This window comes from Anas acuta, unplaced genomic scaffold (assembly GCF_963932015.1).
Source record: "Anas acuta unplaced genomic scaffold, bAnaAcu1.1 SCAFFOLD_408, whole genome shotgun sequence".
Lineage (NCBI taxonomy): Eukaryota > Metazoa > Chordata > Aves > Anseriformes > Anatidae > Anas > Anas acuta.
In genome coordinates this window covers 1-19,416 of record NW_027075991.1, presented here as the reverse complement: position 1 = coordinate 19,416, position 19,416 = coordinate 1, and the positions used below count along the sequence as shown (strand labels likewise).

The window sequence follows — 19,416 nt, the reverse complement described above, 5'->3', positions numbered from 1 at the left end:
CTGCAGGAGGGGCTCCGTGCTCAGCACCTGCCTGGGGGGGCACAGGGTCACGGGGGGTCACGGGGGGGTCACGGGGGGGGTCACGGGGTCATGGGGGGGTCACATGGGGTCCCAGGGGGGTGGTACCTGGCGCGGGGGGGGGGGCGTTCCCCCTCCCCTTTTTCTTCCTCCTCCTCCTCATCCTCCTCCTCCTCGCCCCCCCTCAGCGGGGGGGGGGGTCGCGTCCCACAGCTTGGAGGCCACTTGGGGGGCTGAGCCCTGAGCTTGGAGGCCACTTGGGGGGCTGAGCCCTGGGGGGGGGCAAAAGGGAGACCCCAAATGGGACCCCCCCACTGAGAGCCCCCCCCGGTGGGGACGGCCGCAGAGACCCCCCCCCAAAATAGGGACACCCCCCCCCCCCCCCCCCGAGACCCCCTCCCAAGGGGGCTTTGTAGGGACCCCCCCCCGGGAGCCCCCTGCAGGGACACCCCCCTAAAAGGACCCCCCCCAATTAGGGACCCCCCCCCAACTAGCCCCTCCCCCCAATTAGCCCCTCCCCCCCAATTAGCCCCCTCCCCCTCATTAGGACCCTCCCCAGAGCCCCTCCCCCCCCTTAGGCCCCCAGGGAGCCCCCCCAGAGTTCAGTGGAAGCCCCGCCCCTTTCATAGGCCCCGCCCCCAGGAGCCTCCCCCAGGCTCCACCCCTCAGACCCCACCCACTTTGGCCACACCCCCACGTGGAGCCCCGCCCATTCGACCCCCCTTAAGCCCCTCCCCTGACCACGCCCACCAATGGGAACGCCACGACCCAGCCCCGCCCCCAGCAGGCCCCGCCCCCTCCGAGGCCCCGCCCACCTGCAGGAGCCCCGCCTCCTCCAGGCCGCACCTCGGGGGTCACAGCGGGGTCACGGCGGGGTCACGGCGGGGTCACGTGGGCGGGGTCAGGGCCCTGTCACGTGACGGGGGGGGGGCGCTTTACGGCAGCGGCGCTTTCCGGCCCCCCCCCCCCCCGCCGCGCTTCCCGGCCCCGCCCCCCCCCTTTTCCCGCGCTTTCTGGCCCCGCCCCCCACGTGCCGTTTTCCCCGCGCTCCCCTCCCCCTCCCCCCCCCTCCCCCCCCCGTTTTTCCCGCGCTTTGCCCCCCCCCCGCCCCTCCCCCACCTCCCGCCGCTCCCGTTCGGTTCCGGCCCCGCGCGCTCTGCTCTGATTGGCCGCACGCGGCGCATGCGCGCTCCGAGGCCCCGCCCCCCCCGGAAGTGGCGTCACCGCCGCGCCGGGCCCGGGGCCGCTGCGGGAGCGCGGGAAGGAGCGGGGTGAGGCGGGGCCGGGTCACGTGGGGCCGGGTCACGTGGGGCGTGACGTCACGGAGGGGGCGGGGCGGGGCGGGGGGGGCGTGACGTCAGCGGCGCGGGGAGGGGGCCTCGTGACGCCACCCGCGGGGGGCTGTGACGTCAGGGGCACCGCGGGGGGAGGGGGGCGGGGCTGTGACGTCACGCTGAGGGGGCGGGGCTGCGGGGGGCGGGGCGTGACGTCACCGGGAGCTGAGCTCTGGGTGGCTGCTGGGGGTGTGACGTCATCACGGGGCTGTGTGATGTCACGGGCTGGCTGTGTGACGTCACCGGTACCCCCGTGACGTCACCAACTTCCTGTGTGACGTCACCAGCCACCGGCATGACATCACCGCCCCCCCGCGTGACGTCATCGCCGCCCCACGGGACCTCCCGGGCCGATCGCGGGGGGGACCCCGCCTCCCCGCGTGACGTCACGGGGCGCCCGGCTGACATCACGAGCCGCCCGCGTGACGTCATCGCCTCCCCGCGTGACGTCATCACCCCCCCGCGTGACGTCATCGCCCCCCCGCTCCCCGGACCCGGCCGAGGCCCGGCGCCGCTTCCGTGTCTCGCGCTTCATCATGGAGGCCGGTAAGCCCCGCCCCCTGCCGTGACGTCACACCACCGCGATGACGTCACACCACCGCGATGATGTCATGGTGGTGACGTCACGCTGATGACGTCATCACGCAGGGGTGCGTCTGGGGCTGGGCTCGGCGGCGCTGGGCACGGCGCTCGGGGCCTTCCAGGGCTTCTCCCGCGCCGCCCGCGCCCCCCACGACCCCCTGCTGGTGGCCGCCGCCGCGCTGCTATTGGCCAGCAAGGCCCAGGGGGCGGGGCCTCGCGCCCGTGACGTCATCAACGTCACCCACAGGTACCGCCCCCCGCCGGGTCAGGCCACGCCCCCTCCTCCAGTCCTTGCCCTGTGCATGCCTTGGCCCCGCCCACTTTGAGGCCACACCCCTGTGTGAGGCCACGCCCCTTTCCCAAAAGCCACACCCCCCTCGGCACCCCCCCCAGCCTCGGCACCCCCCCCAGCTCCCCCCCTGGGTCCCCTTCCTGAGGCCCCTCCCTGCCCCTAGGCCACGCCCCCTTTCACAAGCCACGCCCCCTTGTGAAGCCACGCCCCTCCTCAAAGCCACGCCCCCAGCCCCTCCCCCCACAAGCCCCTCCCACCCCTCACTGCACCCCCTGTGAAGCCCCGCCCACCACAAAGCCCCACCCCTTCTGATAGGCCCCGCCCCTCCTCAGAGGCCACGCCCCCTTGTGTGAGGCCCCGCCCCTCCCACAAAGCCCCGCCCCCTCCCACACCCCCTCACCCCCTCCCTGCTTTGAAGCCCCGCCCCTTTGCTAGGCCACGCCCCCTTGGTCAAACCACGCCCCCTGCATGACCCCGCCCCTCCTCTGAGGCCACGCCCCCTCCCACAAGCCCCGCCCCCTCCCTGAACCACGTTCCCCCTCCCCTCCCTCAGCCCCTCCTCCCCCTCTGGCGAGGCCCCGCCCCCTCGGGTGAGGCCCCGCCCCCCGCGGCGAGGCCCCGCCCCCTTCTAGGCCCCGCCCCCAGGTGCCTGCACCCCGGGGAGCCCCCCCCCCGGGCCGGGGGCGGCGCTGGGGCTGCGGCAGAGCCTGGGGCGCTGCGAGCTGCTCCTGCTGAGGGCGCTGCGCTTCCGCCTGCCCGCACCGCAGCCACACAAGGTACGGACCCCCCCCCCGAAAATACACGGGGCACCCCCAAAATACACGGGAACCCCCCCAAAATACATGGGAACCCCCCAAATACACGGGAACCCTCAAAAAGTACATGGGAACCCCCCAAAATACACACAGAGCCTCCCAAAGATACACAGAGCCCCCCAAAAATACACAGGAACCCCCCCAAAATACATGGGGCACCCCAAAAAATACACGGAACCCCCCTGAAAATACATGGAAGCCCCGGAATATACAGAGCCCCCTAAAAATACACGGGACACCCCCAAAAATCCATGGGAATCCCCCAAAAATATATGGGACCCCCCCAAAATACACACAGAGCCCCCAAAAATACACAGGAACCCCCCCAAAATACATGGGACACCCCAAAAATACACACAGACCCCCAGAAATACACGGGAATCCCCCCAAAAAATACATGGGACACCCCAAAAATATATGGGACCCCCCCAAAATACACACAGAGCCCCCAAAACTACATGGGATACCCCCAAAAATACACTGAGCCCTCCCAAAAAACACCGGGACCCCCCCCCCCAAAAAATACACAGACTGACGGGACACCCCCTGGGAACCCCCAAGCCCCTCAGACCCCCCCCAGGACCCCTGGGACCCCCCCAACCCCCCCCCAACCTTCCCCCAACCCCCTCTGGGCCCCCCCAAAACCCCATCTGGAACCCCCCATGGGACCCCCCAACCCCCCCCCCGAAAACCCCTCTGGGCCCCCCCGAACCTCCCCAGCCACCCCCAACCCCTGGGACCCCCCTGAACCCCCCCCAAAACCCCCCTATGACCCCCCCCAATCCCCCCCAAACCCCTCTATGACCCCCCCAATCCCCTCTAGGCCCCCCCAATCCCCCCCCAAACCCCCCTATGACTCCCCCAATCCCCCCCAAACCCCTCTGGGCACCCCCAATCCCCCCCCAAACCCCCCTATGACCCCCCCAAAACCCCCCCAAACCCCTCTGGGTACCCCCAACCCCCCCCCAAACCCCCTATGACCCCCCCAATCCCCCCCAATCCCCTCTATGCCCCCCCAAAACCCCCCTGTATGCCCCCCCCCAGTACCTGCTGCAGTACTTGCTGGCGCTGGGTCGCTGGGGCCGCCGGGGGGGCTGGGGGCAGCCGCTGGTGCCGGGGGTGTCGTGGGCGCTGCTGCGGGACGGGGCCGCGGGGGGGCTGGGCTGCGCCACCCCCCCCCAGCACCTGGCCGCCGCCGTCCTGCTGCTCGCCATGGCCATCTGCGGCACCGGGCCCCCCCCCGGGGCGCCCCCACGGTGGTGTGGCAGGTGAGGGGGGCGCTGGGAGGGACTGGGAGGGGACTGGGGAGGGCGATAGGGAACTGGGAGGGGCTGTGGGGGGATTGGGAGGGACTGGGGGGGACTGGGGAGGGGCTATGGGGGAATTGGGGGCAATGGGAGGGACTGGGGGGGACTGGGGGGCACTGGGGAGCAATGGGAAGGGGCTGTGGGGGGACTGGGGGAGACTGGGAGGGACTGGGGGGCACTGGGAAGGACTGGGGGGGGACTGGAGGGGACTGGGAAGGGGCTGTGGGGGGATTGGGGGAGACTGGGAGGGACTGGGGGGGGACTGGGGGCACTGGGGAGCAATGGGAAGGGGCTATGGGGGGATTGGGGGGCACTGGGAGGGACTGGGAGGGACTGGGGAGGGGCTATGGGGGGATTGGGGGCACTGGGAGGGACTGGGAAAGGCTGGGGGGGGCGATAGGGAACTGGGAGGGGGCTGTGGGGGGATTGGGGGGGACTGGGAAGGACTGGGGGGCACTGGGAAGGGGCTATGGGGGGGCTGGGGGGGACTGGGAAGGGTGAGGGGGTCATGGGAGGGACTGGGGAGGGGCTATGGGGGGACTGGGGGGCACTGGGGAGCAATGGGAAGGGGCTATGGGGGGACTGGGGGCACTGGGAGGGGACTGGGGGGCAATGGGAAGGGGCTATGGGGGGATTGGGGGAGACTGGGGGGCACTGGGAGGGACTGGGAAGGGTGAGGGGGTCATGGGAGGGGGTTATGGGGGGGATTGGGGGTCACTGGGGGGGCACTGGGAGGGACTGGGAAGGGTGGGGGGTGATGGGAGGGGATTATGGGGGGGATTGGGAGGGACTGGGAGGAGACTGGGGGACTGGGGGCACTGGGAAGGGTGACGGGAGGGAGTGGGAGAGGCACTGGGAGCACTGGGAGGGGGCTACTGGGGAAACTGGGAGGAACTGGGGGCACTGGGAAGGGCGGGGGGGGGACTGGGATGGATGTGTGGGGACTGGGGGCACTGGGAGGAGGAACTGGGGATACTGGGAGGGCCTGGGGGGGGAACTGGGAACTGGGAGGGGTTACTGGGGATACTGGGAGGAGTTACTGGGAGGCCCTGTGGGGTTACTGGGAGGCTGTGGCTGCACTGGGACCCCCCCCAGTTCCCCCCAGTTCCCCCCCCCGCCCCCCCAGGTGCTGAGCCCGTCTCTGGGCCCCTCGGAGCTGGCCGAGATCCTGCGGGGGCTCCTGGAGCTCTACGGCAGCGACAGCGCCGCGGGGGGCTGCGGCCGCGCCTAATGAAGCATTTCCTGACGGGCCCTAATGAGCCGGGCGCTAATTACGCTAATTATGCTAATTATGCTAATTATGCTAATTGGCGGCGTTAATTGGGCCGGGACCCCGCCCCCCCCCCCTCCCCTTCGCCGTTCCCCTGTCATGGCGGCGCTCCCTTCCCGCCCTTTCCTGTCAGGGCGGCGCGCGCCCTTCCCGCCCTTTCCCCCAGCCAATCGCCGCCCTCGCTTCTTCCGCTCGCCGCGCCTCGCCCAATCGCCGCGCGCCATTCTCCCGCCGCGCCCTTTCCGCGCGCTGATTGGAGGAGGCGCAGCCTCCCTCCCTCCCTCCGCGCGAAGGGGCGGGACCCCAGCGAGGACGGACGTCCCCTCCCACCAATCACATCGCGGCCCGCCGGCAGCGCCGCCTCCCCATTGGCCGCGGGGGTACAGAAGGTCCGAGCCTTTATTGGCTACAGGGGGCGGGGCTGTACAGGGGGCGGGGCGTTGCCGTGGCGACGGCGGGGCGGGAAGCGGGGCGTTGCCATGGCGACGGTTGCGGCCTGGTCGCGGCCTGGTCGCGGCCTAGGCCCCGGAGCAGGCCCCGGAGCGGCCCCGGCCCGGCCCCGGCCCCGGCCCCGCTCTACGCGGGCGCCACGGAGGAGCTGGAGACCGACGAGACCTCGGTGCGGGACGTGGACACCTCGGAGCCGTCGTCAACCTTGCGGCCAAACAGCTGCAGGATGCAGTTACGGAACTGGGGGGGGGGGGACAGGGTCAGGGGGGTGGGGGCGGGCCCACGGGGACCCACAGCGCCCCATAGGGACACACAGGGACCCGCAGGGCCCCACAGCCCCATAGGGACCCTCTGTGCCCCATAGGGTCCCATACAGCCCCATAGGGCCCCACACGGCCCCAGAGGGACCCACAGAGCCCCATAGAGCTCCATAGGGACCCGCAGGGCCTCACAGCCCCATATGGCCCCACAGAACCCCACAGGGCCCCATATGGCCCCATAGCACCTCACAGAGCCCCACATGGCCCCATAGGGCCCTACAGCCCCACAGGGACCCATGGCCCCACACAGCCCTATATGGCCCCCAGCCCCACACATCCTGCCCCACAGGGCCCCATAGAGCCCCACAGAGCCCCACAGCCCCAAACATCCCACCCCACATCCTCCTGCCCCACACAGCCCAGCTCTGTCCCTGCCCCCCATCTCCCCCCACATCTCCCCCCACACCCCCCACAGCCTACCCCATACCCACCTCACATCTCCCCACACCCCCAGCCCCACTCCCTACCTCACACCCCACATCTCCCAGCCCCACACCCTGCCCCCATCTCCCCCTATCTCCCACCTGTCTGTTCATGAAGACGTAGATGACCCCACACCTGCCCCACATCTCCCCACACCCTGCCCCACATCTCCCAGCCCCATGTTTTCCCCCCCCACCTGTCTGTTCATGAAGACGTAGATGACCCCACACCCACACATCTCCCTACACCCCCCATTGCCTACCCCACATCTCCCCACACCCCCAGCCCCACTCCCCACACCCTGCCCCACATCTCCCAGCCCCACATCTCCCCCTATCTCCCCCCCCACCCGTCCATGAAGACGTAGATGACCCCACATCTCCCCACCCCCTGCCCCCATCTCCCCCCATCTCCCCCCATCTCCCCCACCTGTCTGTTCATGAAGACGTAGATGACCCCACACCCACCCCACATCTCCCACACCCTGCCCCACATCTCCCTACATCCCCCATTGCCTACCCCACATCTCCCCACACCCCCATAGCCCACCCCACATCTCCCAGCCCCCCATCTCCCCCACCTGTCTGTTCATGAAGACGTAGATGACCCCACACCCACCCCACATCTCTCCCCACACCCACCCCACACCTCCCCACACCCCAGCCCCACTCCCACATCTCCCAGCCCCACACCCCCCATCCCCCCCACCTGTCTGTTCATGAAGACGTAGATGATGGGGTTGTAGATGGTGGCGCTCTTGGCGAAGTACGCGGGCAGCGCGGCCGCCAGCGGGTGGAAGGCGTAGCCGGGGTGCGCGGACCGCGAAGCAGAGCGAAGAAGGTGTAGGGCCCCCAGCAGAAGCAGTAGGCCGCGATCATCACCACCACCATGCGCGACACCTCCTTCTCCGCCTTCTGCGTCGACTCCGACTCCTTCTGCTGCGCCGCCACCTGGGGGGGGGAGTGGGGAGGGTAACGGGGTTAGTGGGGAGCAATGGGGGGGTAATGGGGTTAGTGGGGGGCAATGGGGGGGGTAATGGGGTTAGTGGGGGGCAATGGGGGGCAATGGGGGGTTAGTGGGGGGGTAATGGGGGGTTAATGGAGTTAGTGGGGGGCAATGGGGTGCTGGAGGGGGTGTGTGGGGGCTCAATGAGGGTCAATGGGGGGCACAGGGGGGTTAGGGGGGTTAATGGGGGTCAATGGGGCTGTGGGGGGGTCAATGGGGGGTCAGTGGCGGACACTGGGGGTTAGTGGGGGGCACTGGGGGTCAATGGGGGTCAGTGGGGGGGCTGGGGGGGTTAATGGGGGTCAACAGGGGTGTGGGGGGATCAACAGGAGGCAATTGGGGGTTAATGGGGGGTTAACAGGGGTTCAGTAGGGGGTTGGGGGGTCAATGGGGGGGGCCAGGGGGTCAGTGGGGGGGGTAGGGGGGGGCAGGAAGAGGGGGATTGGGGTCAGTGGGGCATGAAGGGGGGCAGTGGGGCAAGAAGGGGGGGCAGTGGGGTGGGGAAAGTGGGGCAGGAGGGGGGGCAGTGGGGCAGGAAGGGGTGGATTGGGGTCAGTGGGGCACAAAGGGGGGCAGTGGGGCAGGAAAGGATCAGTGGGGCAGGAGGGGGGTCAGTGGGGTAGGGATTGGGGTCAGGAAGTGATCAGTGGGGCAGGGAGGGGAGCGGGGAGGGTCTGAGGGTCCTGGGGGGGTTCCGGGGGGTTTGTGGGGGTCTGGGGGTCTTTGGGGGTCCCTGTGGGTCCGGGGGGGTTTGGGGGTTCCCTCGGGGTCTCGGGGGCTTTGGGGAGGTCCAGGGGAGTTTGGGGGGGTCTCTGAGGGGTCCGGGGGTCTCTGTGGGGTCCCTGTGGGTCCAGGGGGGGTCCCTGTGGGTCCAGGGGGGGCTCACCGCGCGGATGGCCAGCCAGACTTGCAGGTAGCAGAGCACGATGATGGCGAGGGGGAAGAAGCAGCAGGTGAGCATCAGCACCACCATGTAGCTCTGCACACCCGGGTCCGAGCTGCCGCTGAACACATCGGGGCCACACGACGTCTTCAGCCCGTGGGGCCAGTACCTGGGGGGCACGGGGGGTTAGGGGGTGGCTGTGGGGCGGCTGGGGGGCGGCTGGGGGGTGGTTATAGGGCAGATATGGGGCAGTTATGGGGTGTGGGGTGGTTATGGGGTGGCTATGGGGTGTGGAGCAGCCGTGGGGTGGCTATGGGGCAGCTGTGGGGCGGTTATGGGGTGGTTATGGGGCAGTTATGGGGTGGTTATGGGGCGGCCAGGGGGTGGTTATGGGTGTGGGGTGGTTATGGGGCAGTTATGGGGGCTTAGGGGGTGGCTATGGGGTGGCTATGGGGCGGCTGGGGATGGTTATGGGTGTTCGGTGGTTATGGGGCAGTTATGGGGGCTTAGGGGGTGGCTATGGGGGGGTTATGGGGCAATTATGGGGTGGTTATGGGCATGGGACAGCTATGGGGCAGTTATGGGGTGTGGGGTGGTTATGGGGTGGTTATGGGGCGGTTATGGGGTGTGGGGTGGTTCTGGGGTGGTTATGGGGCAGTTATGGGGGGCTTAGGGGGTGGCTATGGGGTGGGTATGGGGGGGTTATGGGGTGGTTATGGGGCATGGGGCAGCTGTGGGGTGGCTATGGGGCAGCCATGGGGCAGCTATGGGGCAGTTACAAGGAAGCCATAGGGTAGCTATAGGGAAGCCATGGGGCTGCTATAGGGCAGCTACGAGGAAGCTATGGGGCAGCCATGGAGCTGCTATGGGGCAGCTATAGGGGAGCTATAGGGAAGCTATGGGGCCGCTATGGGGCAGCTGTGGGGCAGCTATAGGGAGGCTATGGGGCTGCCATGGGGCAGTCGTGGGGCAGACATAGGCTGTTATAGGGCAGCTATGGGGCAGCTATGGGGCCACTATGGGGCAGTCATAGGGAGGCTATGGGGCTGCTATGGGGCAGCCATGGGGCCACTATGGGGCTGCTATGGGGCAGTTATAGGGAGGCTATGGGGCTGCTATAGGGAGGCTATGGGGCCACTATGGGGCAGTTCTAGGACAGCCATGGGGCTGCTATCAGGCAGCTATGGGGCAGCCATGGGGCTGCTATGGGGCCGCTATGGGGCAGCTCTAGGACAGCCATGGGGCCGCTATCAGGCAGCTATGGGGCAGCCATGGGGCCACTATGGGGCTACTATAGGGCCACTATGGGGCCGCTTATAAGGCTGCTATGGGGCAGGCCCCCACCTGCTCCAGCCGAAGATGGGGGCGCTGTCCAGGCGCAGGACCAGATCCAGGAGAAGAGGATGCCCCCCACGGCCAGCTTGCCGTCGAACTTGATGTTGCCGAAGGGTTTGCACACCACGAACCAGCGCTCCCACGAGATGATGGCCAACGACCACAGCGCCGTGATGCTGCGGGGGGAAGGCTGGCACCCATGGCGCCTGGACCCACGGCGCCCGGACCCACGGCGCCCGGACCCACGGCGCCGGGACCCACGGCTCCCAGACCCACAGAACCCAGACCCACAGCACCCAGACCCACAGCGCCGTGATGCCTGCGGGGGGAAGGCTGGGACCCACGGCGCCCGACCCACAGCGCCCAGCCCCACGGCACCCAGACCCACGGCACCCAGACCCACAGAACCCAGACCCACGGCACCCGGACCCACAGCTGGGACCCACGGAACCCAGACCTACAGCACCTGGACCCATGGCACCCAACCCCACAGCACCCAGACCCACAGTACCGTGATGCCTGCGGGGGGAAGGCTGGGACCCACGGCTCCCAGACCCACAGAACCCAGACCCACAGCACCGTGATGCCTGCGGGGGGGCGGCTGGGACCCATAGCGCCAGGACCCACGGCAGGGACCCACAGCGCCTGGACCCACGGTACCCAGACCCACAGCACCCGGACCCACAGCACCGTGATGCCTGCGGGGGGAAGGCTGGGACCCACGGCGCCCGGACCCACGGCACCCAGACCCACAGCTGGGACCCATGGCACCCGGACCCACGGCACCCAGCCCCACGGCATCCAGACCCACAGCACCCAGACCCACAGTATGTGGCCCGTGGTGCGTGGCCCCGCCAGAGTTGTGTTGTCTCCGTCCCTGCCCCACATCTCAGCCCCACACCTCAGCCCCACAGCTCTCCATATGCCACTTCCTGGCCCCACGGCTCCCGCTCTTCTACTTCTGAGCCCCACACCTCCAGCTCCAGCCCTACATCCCCAGCCCCACACCCCCCAGTGCCCCCACCTCCCATCCCCACACCCCCCCAGTGCCCCCCACCTCCCAGCCCCACCCCTCCCAGCCCCAAATTTCCCCCCCCACACCCCCCAGTGCCCCCCAATCTCCCATCCCCACCCCTCCCAGCCCCAAATTTCCCCCCCACACCCCTCCCAGCCCCAAATTTCCCCGCCCCACCCCTCCCAGCCCCAAATATTCCCCCCCCACACCCCTCCCGGCCCCCCCTCTCACCGCAGGCCGACACGGTGTAGCCCTCGACCACGCAGAGCGGGTGGCCCAGCACGAAGTACCCCGAGATCTGGTTGATGACGCTGATGGTGCTGGCGATCACCGTCTCGCCCAGGTCGGCCACGGCCAGGTTGACCAGGATCCAGTTGAGGGGGTGCCGCAGCTTCTTGAACTTCCAGGTGGCCACCAGCACCAGCCCGTTGGTGAACACCGAGGCCACCACCACGAAGATCATCCACAGCGACGTCAGGTTGTACACCCAGCGCGGCGCGATGTGGTAATTGGGGCCCTCGAACGGACCTGCGGCGGCAGCGGGAGGCACCGGGTGACACCAGGACCGGGTGACACTGGCACCGGGTGACACCGGTACTGGGTGACACCGGTACCAAGTAAAAACCAACACCGGGTGACACTGGTACTGGGTGAGACTGGCACCAAGTAACACCAACACCGGGTTGACACCGGTACTGGGTGGCACAGGCACCAAGTGACACCATTACCAGGTGACACTGGTACCAGGTGACACCAGCACTAAGTAACACCAGTACCAGTTGACACCAGTACCGGGTGACACTGGGCTGACACCGGCACCAAGTGACACCAGTACCGGCTGACACCGGCACCAGGTGATGGTGACACCAATACCAGGTGACACCAGCACCGGGTGACACCATTAATGAGGGACCTTGCTAACAGGTGACATGGCCACCAAGTGACACCGGCACCGGGTGACCACACCACCGGGTGCCACAGCCCCCAGACCCCACCAGATGCCACCAGATGACCCCCGCCGGGTGCCGCGGCCCCCAGGTGAGCCCCCCCCGCGCGCCCCCCGCTCACCGCGGGTGTTGTTGCTGTTGGTGTAGGTGAAGACGCTGTCCCGCGTCGTGTCCTCGTCCTCGTGCCGCCGGCGCGCGGCGAACGCCGCCTCCCAGCCCGCCGCCATTGCTGCTGCTGCTGCCGCCGGGGCGCTGGGGCCGCTCTTATCCCCCCCCCGGATTACCTGACCCCCCCCCAGCCCCCCTCCGGGGCCCCCCCGCGCCCCCTGATCCCTTAATTGGGGCCGGGGGGGGGCGGCCCCGCGTCACCCGGACGGGCCCCGGGGTGACCGGGCTGAGGGCGGCCGCTAATCCCCGGGGGCGGGCGGGGGGCTCAGAGCTGGGGGGCTCCATCCTATGGGGCTCGGTGCTGGGGGGCAGCCGGCAGCCCTATGGGGTTGGGGGGCTCGGCCCTATGGGGCTCAGCCCTATGGGGCTTGATCCTATGGGGTTTGATCCTATGGGGCTCATCCGTATGGGGTTTGATCCTATGGGGCACAATCCTATGGGGCACGCCATGGGGTGGATGGCAGCCCCACATGGTTGGGGGGCTTGGCCCTATAGGGTTTGGTCCTATAGGGCTCGATCCTATGGGGTTCGGCCCTATGGGGCTCAGTGCTATGGGGTGGATGGCAGCCCCATGTGGTTGGGGGCTTGGCCCTATAGGGTTTGATCCTATGGGGCACGATCCTATGGGGCACACCATGGGGCAGCCAGCAACCCCGTGTTGTTGAGGGCACGGCCCTATGGGGCACGACCCTAGGGGGCTTGACGCTATGGGGCACGCCATGGGGCAGCCCGCAGCCCCACAGGGTTGGGGGGCACGGCGCTGTGGGGCACGCCGTGGGGCAGCCTGCGGCCTGCATGGTTGGGGGGCACAGCCCCATAGGATGCCCTACAGTGGGCATTCTGCCCCGCCCCATAGAGGGGCTCCGGCCCCCCTCCTGCCCCATAGCAGGGCTCCAGTCCCCCTCCAGCCCCACTTCTGCCCCATAGCGGGGCTCCAGCCCCCTCCTGCCCCATAGCGCCCACCGTGGGTCCCCGCGGTTACATCATGGGGGGCAGTGGCGCGGGGCCAAGTAGGGCATGGGGGGGGTCGCCCCCGGCCCCCAGCACCCTTAAAAATAGCCCAAAGCCCTCATTAGCAATTAGGGGATTAACGAGGGGGCCACCCCACGGCATATGTGGGGCGCTGCCCCTAATCCCGCTGCACCCCCCTCCCCCCTCCATAATCCGGGATTTTCGGGGTCGCCCCGGGGGAGCGCGATTAGGGGGCAGGGAAAAGGGGGCGCCCGGCAGGGCCCTGGGGAGAGAGGGCGGCCGGCAGCGGGGCGAGGGGCGCCGTGGGGCAGCGGCCGTGGGGCGATGTGGGGCAGGGGCCGTGGGACCCATGGGTGCCTGCCCCACGGCACCCCGAGGACCTGGAGGTGGAGGCAGATAAGTGCTGGGGTTGTGGGGGGATGTGGGGCAGGGGGTGTTGTGGGGCGCTATGGGGCGGGGGTGGTTGTGGGGTGATGGTAGTTATGGGGTGGTGGTGGTTGTGGGGCGCTATGGGGCAGGAGGGGCTGTGGGGCACTGTGGGGCTGGTTGAGCACCGTGGGACATTGGCGGTTATGGGGCCAGACCCCTTATGGGGCTCTGTGGGGCGAGGGCACAGCCGCGGGCTGCTGTGGGGCAGTTGTGGGGCAGGGAACCTGCGGGGCCATCCCGTGCCCCATAGAGGAGCTGCGGGACCCATGGGACACCTGGGGGGGGGCGACGCTGTGGGGCCAAGGATCCTGTGGGGCAGCTGTGGGGCCGCTATGGGGCCGAGCCCGCTGTGGGGCCGTGCGACAGGAATTCCGCTAGTTCTGAACTGTCCTGGCCGCGAGCTCACTACTAGCAGAACTCGGCGCGCGGCCCCCCCGCCGTGGGGCGCCCCACACCGCCCCCCCCCACCCCACACCCCCCCCCCCACTGCCCCCCAACAACCACTTGTGGGGCCGGGGAGCTGCGTTTCCAGCCTTTAATGCCGCGGGGGGGGGGGGGGTTATGTACAACGGAGCCGGGGAGGGGGCTGCCCCACGGTGGGGCGCCCCACACTTGGGGGGCAGCCGCAGCCCCACGCTGCTGGGGGGGAGCCCAGGGTGTGGGGCTGGGGCTGAACCCGCTATGGGCAGAGCTCGCCGTGGGGCTGAGCCTGCTATGGGGCAGAGCTCGCCGTGGGGCTGAGCCCGCCGTGGGGCAGGCCCGCTATGGGGCAGGGGCCCGCTATGGGGCAGCCTACGCAGGCGAGACCTGGCTGGAGGAGACGGAGGAGACCTGGGTGGCCTGCGAGGAGCCCGAGACGTCGTCCTCGTCCCCGAAGGGGCTCCTCCCGCAGAACACCAGCTTCAGCATGCACGAGCGGAACTGCGGCCGTGGGGCACGGCGCCGTCACCCACGGCACCCAGACCCACAGCACCCAGACCCACGGCACCCAGACCCACAGCACCCAGACCCATAGCGACACCCAGACCCACAGCACCCAGACCCATAGAGGTACCGGGACCCATAGTGACTCCATGACCCATAGTGACACCGGGACCCAGAGGTACTGTGACCCATATTGACACTGCGACCCACAGCACTGAGACCCATAGTGACCCCATGACCATAGCGACACCCAGACCCACGCACCCAGACCCATAGAGGTACCGTGACCATAGTGACCCATGACCCATAGTGACCCTGTGACCCATAGAGTACGGTGTGACCCATAGCGACGCTGAGATCCATAGTGACATCGTGACCCACAGCATCGACCCATAGCGACCCCGTGACCCATAGTGACCTTGTGACCCATAGTGACACTGTGACCCATAGCATCGACCCATAGCGACCCGTGACCCCTAGCGACCCCATGACCATAGTGACACTGTGACCCATAGCATCGACCCATAGAGGTACTGCGACCCATAGTGACCCCATGACCCATAGTGACCTGTGACCCATAGCAACACTGTGACCCATAGAACCGGGACCCATAGTGACACCGTGACCCACAGCACCACAACCCACAGAGGTACTGACCCATAGCGGTGACACCATGACCCATAGCGGCACCGTGACCCATAGCATCGACCCATAGAACTGGGACCCATAGTGACACCGTGACCCATGGTGACCCCGTGACCCACAGGGTGACCCCAGCCACTGGGGTGTCCTCTGCTGGTGGGCTGGGGGGCTGGGAGGGCTGGGCACATCACGGGGATGCCAGTGGGGGGTTGCTGGGGTCTTACTGGGAGCGACTGGGTGCCCTGGGACCCCACTGGGACCTTACTGGGTGTCACTGGGATCTTACTGGGTACCACTGGGAGTAACTGGACTTTACTGGGCTCTTAATGGCTGCTACTGGACCTCACTGGGCTCTTACTGGGCTCTTACTGGACTCACTGGGACCTTACTGGGACTAACTGGGATCTTACTGGGACCTTACTGGGACTCACTGGGTGCTGTGGCACCTCATTGGACGCTGCTGGGCACCGCCCCCACCCATTTGGACCCGCCCCCTTCGACCACACCCACCTTGACCCCACCCCTTAAACCCCACCCCCTTTAGGCCACACCCCTTGGGCCACACCCCCTTCACCACCACCCACTTGAACCACACCCCCTTTAGGCCACACCCCCTTGACCATTGCTCCCTTAGGCCACGCCCCCATTAGACCACACCCCCTTAGGCCCCTCCCCCTTAAGCCCGCCCCCTCCAGCCCCACGCCTTAGGTCCCACCCCTTAACCCCCACCCAGTTAAGCCCCGCCCCCTTGAGGCCCCGCCCCCTCTAGCCCCACACCTTAGGCCCCACCCCCTTAACCCCACCCCTTAGCCCCTGCCCCCCTGAGGCTCCTCCCCCTTAAGCCCGCCCCTTGAGCCCCGCCCCGAGGCCCCGCCCCCTGAGGCCCCGCCCCCCAGCCCCGCCCACCTGCTTGTTCATGAGGACGTAGATGACGGGGTTGTAGACGGTGGAGGACTTGGAGAAGACGGAGGGGACGGAGGCCAGGCCCACCTCGAAGCTCTGCCCGCGGTGCGTCACCACCCAGAGCGCGAAGGCCGTGTAGGGCGCCCAGCACAGCAGAAGCCCAGCACCATCACCACCACCATCTTCGTCACCTCGCGCTCCGCCTTCTGCGTGCTGGCCGACTGCTCCTGCTGCCGCGCCACCTGGGGGGGGCGGGGGGGGGGGCGGGGGGGGGCGGGGGGGGAGGGGGGGGCAGGGGGTGGGGGGGGCGGGGGGGGGGTACCACCCGTCAGGTACGGCACAGGGCAGGGGGTGACGTGGGGCAGGGCGTGACGTCACTGACAGAGAGCATGAGGTCATTGAGGTGGCCGTGACGTCATTGAGGTGGGACACGATGTCATTGACATCGAGCGTGAGGTCATTGATGTTGGGCGTGACGTCATTGACGTGGGGCAGGGTGTCATTGAGGTGGGCGTGACGTCATTGACGTAGAATGTGATGTCGTTGACATATGGCGTGATGTCATTGACATGGAGTGTGACGTCATTGACGTGGGGCATAACATCATTGACATAGAGCATGATGTCATCAACATGGGACGTGATGTCATCCATATGGTATGGCATGAGGCATCATTGGACTAGGGCGTGACGTCATCAAGGTGGGGCGTGACGTCATTGACATGGGGTGGGGCGCAATTTACATGGGGGGGGCGTGACGTCATTGAGGCAGGGCGTGACGTCATTGAGCAGGGACAGGACCCAATTGACATGGGGTGTGACGTCATTGAGCAGGGTGTGACGTCATCGAGGGGAGAGGGAACGTCACTGACACGGGGCCGTTCCTGGTGCAGGATGTGACGTCACTGGCATGGGCGTGACGTCACTGCGATGGGGACGGGACCTCATCGCCCTGGGGACACGCGGGGACGTGACGTCATCACCATAGGCCCGTGACGTCATCACCACGGGGACACACGGGGATGTGACGTCACCACCGTGGGCACAAGGGGCAGTGACGTCACCACGGGGACGCCCAGAGACGGCGCCACCGGCACGGGGGCTGTGATGTCATCGCGATGACGTCACAGTGATGACGTCACTGGTGTCCCCCCCCCCCCCCATGTCCCCAATAAAGGCCCTGGCACCGCCCCCGCCTCCGTCTGGGTGGGGGCCACGCTGCGGGTGGGGGGTGGGGGGTGCCCGGGGGCAGCCAATGGCAGGCGGGGACGCCCCAGGGACAGCCAATGGCAGCCAGCGATGCCCCGGTGTCCCCCAATGATGCCCAAGGTCCCCCAATGACCCCCAGTGACCCCTAACGGCACCCAATGACCCCAGTGACGCCCCAGTGACTCCACTGACCCCCAGTGGCACCCAGTGACGCCCAGTGGCCCCCCAATGGCCCCCCATGACACCCAGTGGCCCCAATGACGCCTCGTGATCCCCAGTGACCTCCAGTGACACCCAATGACCCCCCAAGCAGCCCAATGACCCCCCCAATGACTCCAGTGACTCCCCAATGACCCCCAAGGACAGCCAATGACCCCAATGACCCCAACCAGCCCCAGTGACCCCCCAGTGACCCCCCAACGACCCCCAATGACCCCCCAAAGACAGCCAATGACTCCAACCAGCCCCAGTGACCCCCAATAACCCCCAATGGCCCCCAATGACCCCCAATGACCCCCCAATGACACCCAACGAGCCCCAATGACTCCCCAATGACCCCCCAATAACCCCCAATGACCCCCCAACGCCCCCCAACCAGCCCCAGTGACCCCCAATAACCCCCAATAACTCCCAATGACTCCCCAATGACTCCCAATGACCCCCCAATAACTCCCAACGACCCCCCAATGCCCCCAAGCAGCCCAGTGACCCCTAATGATCCCTCAATGACCCCCAATGACCCCCCAGTGACACCCAACGACCCCCCAACACCCCCCAACCAGCCCCAGTGACCCCAATAACCCCCAATGACTCCCAATGACCCCCAACCAGCCCCAGTGCCCCCCAACACCCCCCCCCTTCCCCCCGGCGGCACTCACGGCGCGCAGCGTGACGAGCAGGCGGCCGTAGGAGAAGATGATGATGGCGAGGGGGACGCCGAAGCAGAAGCAGAAGAGGAAGAGGACGTAGGACTCGTTGTTCCATTTGTTGCCCGTCGTGTACCAGTCGGGGCCGCACGAGCACTGCAGCCCCTCGGGGATGTACTGGGGGGGCGACCACGGCCGCGCTGCCACCGGCCCCGCGCCCCCCCCCAACCTCCCCAAAGACCCCCCCAGGCGGCCCCCACCTGCTCCAGCCGAAGAGGGGGGGCGCGGAGGCCACGAGCCCCAGCAGCCAGGTGGCCGCGCAGCCCAGCAGCGCGTGGCTGCCCCGGAAGGTGAAGTTGCCCAGGGGCTTGCAGATCACCAGGAAGCGCTCGAAGGCCACCACCGCCAGCGACCACAGGCTCACCATGCCTGGGGGGGGCACCGACACCTCCTGGGGGCCCCGGTCCCCGCGGCCCCACAGCCCACGGCCCCACAGCCATCCCCATGTCCCCACAGCCCCATATCCCCATGTCCCCATGTCCCCACATCCATCCCAATGCCCATCCCAACACCCCCACATCTCGCCCCATGTCCCATTGTCCCTGTGTCACCGTGTCCCTACATCCATCCAACGCCCTTCCAACGTCCCCATGTCCCCATGTCCATCCCAACGTCTGTCCCAACGTCCCCACATCCCATATTGCAATGTCCCCATGTTCCAACATCCCTGCGTCCCATCCCATGTCCCATTGTCCCATGTCCCCGTGTCCCCACGTCCATCCCAACGCCCCCGTGTCCCCATGTCCCAACGTCCCACATCCCAATGTCCATCCCAATGTCTGTCCCAACGTCCCCATGTCCCACGTTGCAGTGTCCCCGTGTCCCAACACCCCCGTGTCCTGTCCCATGTCCCCGTGTCCCCGTGTCCCAACATCCCACATCCCAATGTCCATCCCAACGTCCCCACATCCCCATGTCCCCACGTCCATCCCAATGTCCCATTGTCCAACCCAACATCCATCCCCATGTCCCACCGTCCATCCCAATGTCCCCACATCCCATGTCCCAATGTCCCTGTGTCCCAACGTCCTCACATCCATCCCAACATCCCATGTCCCATTGTCCCTGTGTCCCTGTGTCCCCACGTCCATCCCAATGTCCCATTGTCCATCCCATCGTCCCCATGTCCCACCGTCCATCCCAATGTCCCCACGTCCCATATTGCAATGTCCTCATGTCCCAACGTTCCCGTGTCCCGTCCCAACATCCAATGTCCCCATGTCCCCACACCCCCGCACCCCCGCTACC

At 67.7% G+C, this 19,416-nt stretch overlaps 3 protein-coding genes and 1 long non-coding RNA gene across 4 annotated transcripts; 1 reads left to right on the top strand and 3 right to left on the bottom strand.

The window, feature by feature from the left end:
- Nucleotides 1-131: 131 nt before the first annotated feature.
- LOC137848811 (uncharacterized) lies at nucleotides 132-1,295 on the bottom strand. The gene is made up of 3 exons (XR_011091532.1): nucleotides 1,138-1,295; nucleotides 834-927; nucleotides 132-258 (listed from the first exon to the last, which is right to left on the bottom strand). It is a non-coding gene; the product is annotated as an uncharacterized lncRNA (long non-coding RNA).
- Nucleotides 1,296-1,672: 377 nt separating this feature from the next.
- CCNQ (cyclin Q) lies at nucleotides 1,673-4,335 on the top strand (the record flags this gene model as incomplete). Its single annotated transcript, XM_068668301.1, has 4 exons — nucleotides 1,673-1,898; nucleotides 2,001-2,198; nucleotides 2,872-3,002; nucleotides 4,086-4,335. Coding segments are annotated over 4 exons (783 nt in total), but the record flags the coding sequence as incomplete, so codon positions are not given.
- A 1,859-nt stretch (nucleotides 4,336-6,194) lies between these two features.
- LOC137848809 (red-sensitive opsin-like) lies at nucleotides 6,195-13,060 on the bottom strand. Its single transcript, XM_068668302.1, is given in 8 exon segments — nucleotides 6,195-6,308; nucleotides 7,520-7,633; nucleotides 7,636-7,761; nucleotides 8,703-8,868; nucleotides 10,044-10,059; nucleotides 10,062-10,211; nucleotides 11,281-11,577; nucleotides 12,118-13,060. Coding segments are annotated over 8 exon segments (1,089 nt in total). The 5' UTR covers nucleotides 12,224-13,060.
- A 1,026-nt stretch (nucleotides 13,061-14,086) lies between these two features.
- LOC137848810 (blue-sensitive opsin-like) lies at nucleotides 14,087-18,576 on the bottom strand. The gene is given in 5 exon segments (XM_068668303.1): nucleotides 14,087-14,486; nucleotides 16,038-16,189; nucleotides 16,192-16,276; nucleotides 18,121-18,286; nucleotides 18,369-18,576. Coding segments are annotated over 5 exon segments (699 nt in total). The 5' UTR covers nucleotides 18,536-18,576; the 3' UTR covers nucleotides 14,087-14,357.
- Nucleotides 18,577-19,416: the final 840 nt, after the last annotated feature.